The 1,487-nt window shown below is 64.4% G+C and overlaps 1 protein-coding gene across 1 annotated transcript; it reads right to left on the bottom strand.

Moving 5' to 3' along the window:
• Nucleotides 1–32: 32 nt before the first annotated feature.
• Nucleotides 33–1,211, bottom strand: EMIHUDRAFT_253637 (hypothetical protein; the record flags this gene model as incomplete). The annotated part of the gene is made up of 4 exons (XM_005783216.1): nucleotides 33–294; nucleotides 370–554; nucleotides 957–1,010; nucleotides 1,083–1,211. The coding sequence occupies 4 exons, from the start codon at nucleotides 1,209–1,211 to the stop codon at nucleotides 33–35; spliced, it is 630 nt and encodes a 209-aa protein (XP_005783273.1).
• Nucleotides 1,212–1,487: the final 276 nt, after the last annotated feature.

Genomic DNA, 1,487 nt, shown 5'->3' with positions numbered 1-1,487 from the left:
ATTCAGGGCGACGCCCGTGCCCCCCCGCCCCCTCAGACTCGACCTACTAATGAGAGCGGCCGGCTCATCGTCTCACAAGAATAGAGGAACTTGCGCCCACTCCCACACGCGTCCTTGTTGAGGAAGCCGGAGCCGAACGCGGCCGCCATCAAGCCGACGCCGACCACCGCAGGGTCGCCAAACGTCTGCTTGAGCGGCGGCCAAGAGAGGGTGCCCCAAAGGAGCACGGCCACCGCCACCGCGCCGAGGGAGAACTTCTTCGTGCGCGTGAGCGGCGTGACGCCGCACGCCACCCTCGGCAGCACCGCGCAGTCGTCGGGCCGCAGCAGCAGCAGCAGCAGCAGCCAGACGCCGAGGGTGCCGACCAACGCCACCGGCCCGGCCACAGAGCTCCAACGCCCAAACGAGACGTCGGCGCCGACGACCTGCTGCAGCGCGACGAGCGCGATCGCGTTCTGCGGCGACGCGATCGGCGTGATCATCCCGCCGAGGTTGCACGAGAAGGCGAGGCCGAGCAGCAGCGCGCGCGAGAAGCGCGAGTCGGAGGGCAGCTCCTAATTAATGTTAATTAGTGTTGATTAATGTTAATTAATGACGAGTCGGAGGGCAGCTCCTAATTACTGTTAATTAAGCTTAATTAGTGTTAATTAATGACGAGTCGGAGGGCAGCTCCTACGCCCCCAACATCCCGAGCTCAAACACTGGCGTCTCCGGTCAGAGCGTGACTGAGGGGTGCACTCTGCGGTACACTCTGCTGGGCCAAGGGTACGCTAGGTTGATCGGTGACTGCTGACGGACAAGACAGCATGAGTGGACCGTCGGGTGTCGCTCCCGGATGCGTCAAAACTGGGGTCTATCAGGAGAACGGTGGCGTTGGGCCAGCGCTAGTGGGGTCAGCTAAAAGGCGAGGATGGTTGCTCCTGCAGCAGCGGCTGCACGACGGCGAGCAGGAGGACCGGCGCCGTCACGTTCGAGATTGCGGCCGAGAGGAGGAGGCCGAGCATCATCACCTAGTTGATCCATGGGATCCTCTTGGGTGGGTTCGGGTACTGTGAGGGTAGGGGATGGGTCCGCATCATCACCGCGAGGAGGAAGAGGCGCGGCTGCTTGCCGAGCCTCTCCTGCAGCGCCGCCGCGAGGCGCAGCTCGAGCTGGAGGCGGAAGAACCACTCGTGAGGAGGAGTCCGTGGGTCAACTGGGCGGGCACCCATCCCCTACCCCCACAGTACCCGAACCCACCCAACAGGAGTCCATTGGTCAACTAGGCGGGCACCCATCCCCTACCCCCACAGTGCCCGAACCCACCCAACAGGAGTCCGTGGGTCAACTGGGCGGGCACCCATCCCCTACCCCCACAGTGCCCGAACCCACCCAACAGGATTCCATTGATCAACTAGGCGCCGACCCATCCCCTACCCCCACAGTGCCCGAACCCACCTGGCAGCGGGCGACGACCCGCGCGGCGACGAGCGACGAGAGGACGAGGA

Source organism: Emiliania huxleyi (assembly GCF_000372725.1).
Source record: "Emiliania huxleyi CCMP1516 chromosome Unknown EMIHUscaffold_1809, whole genome shotgun sequence".
Classification (NCBI taxonomy): Eukaryota; Haptophyta; order Isochrysidales; family Noelaerhabdaceae; genus Emiliania; species Emiliania huxleyi.
This window is presented reverse-complemented; position numbering and strand designations above follow the sequence as displayed.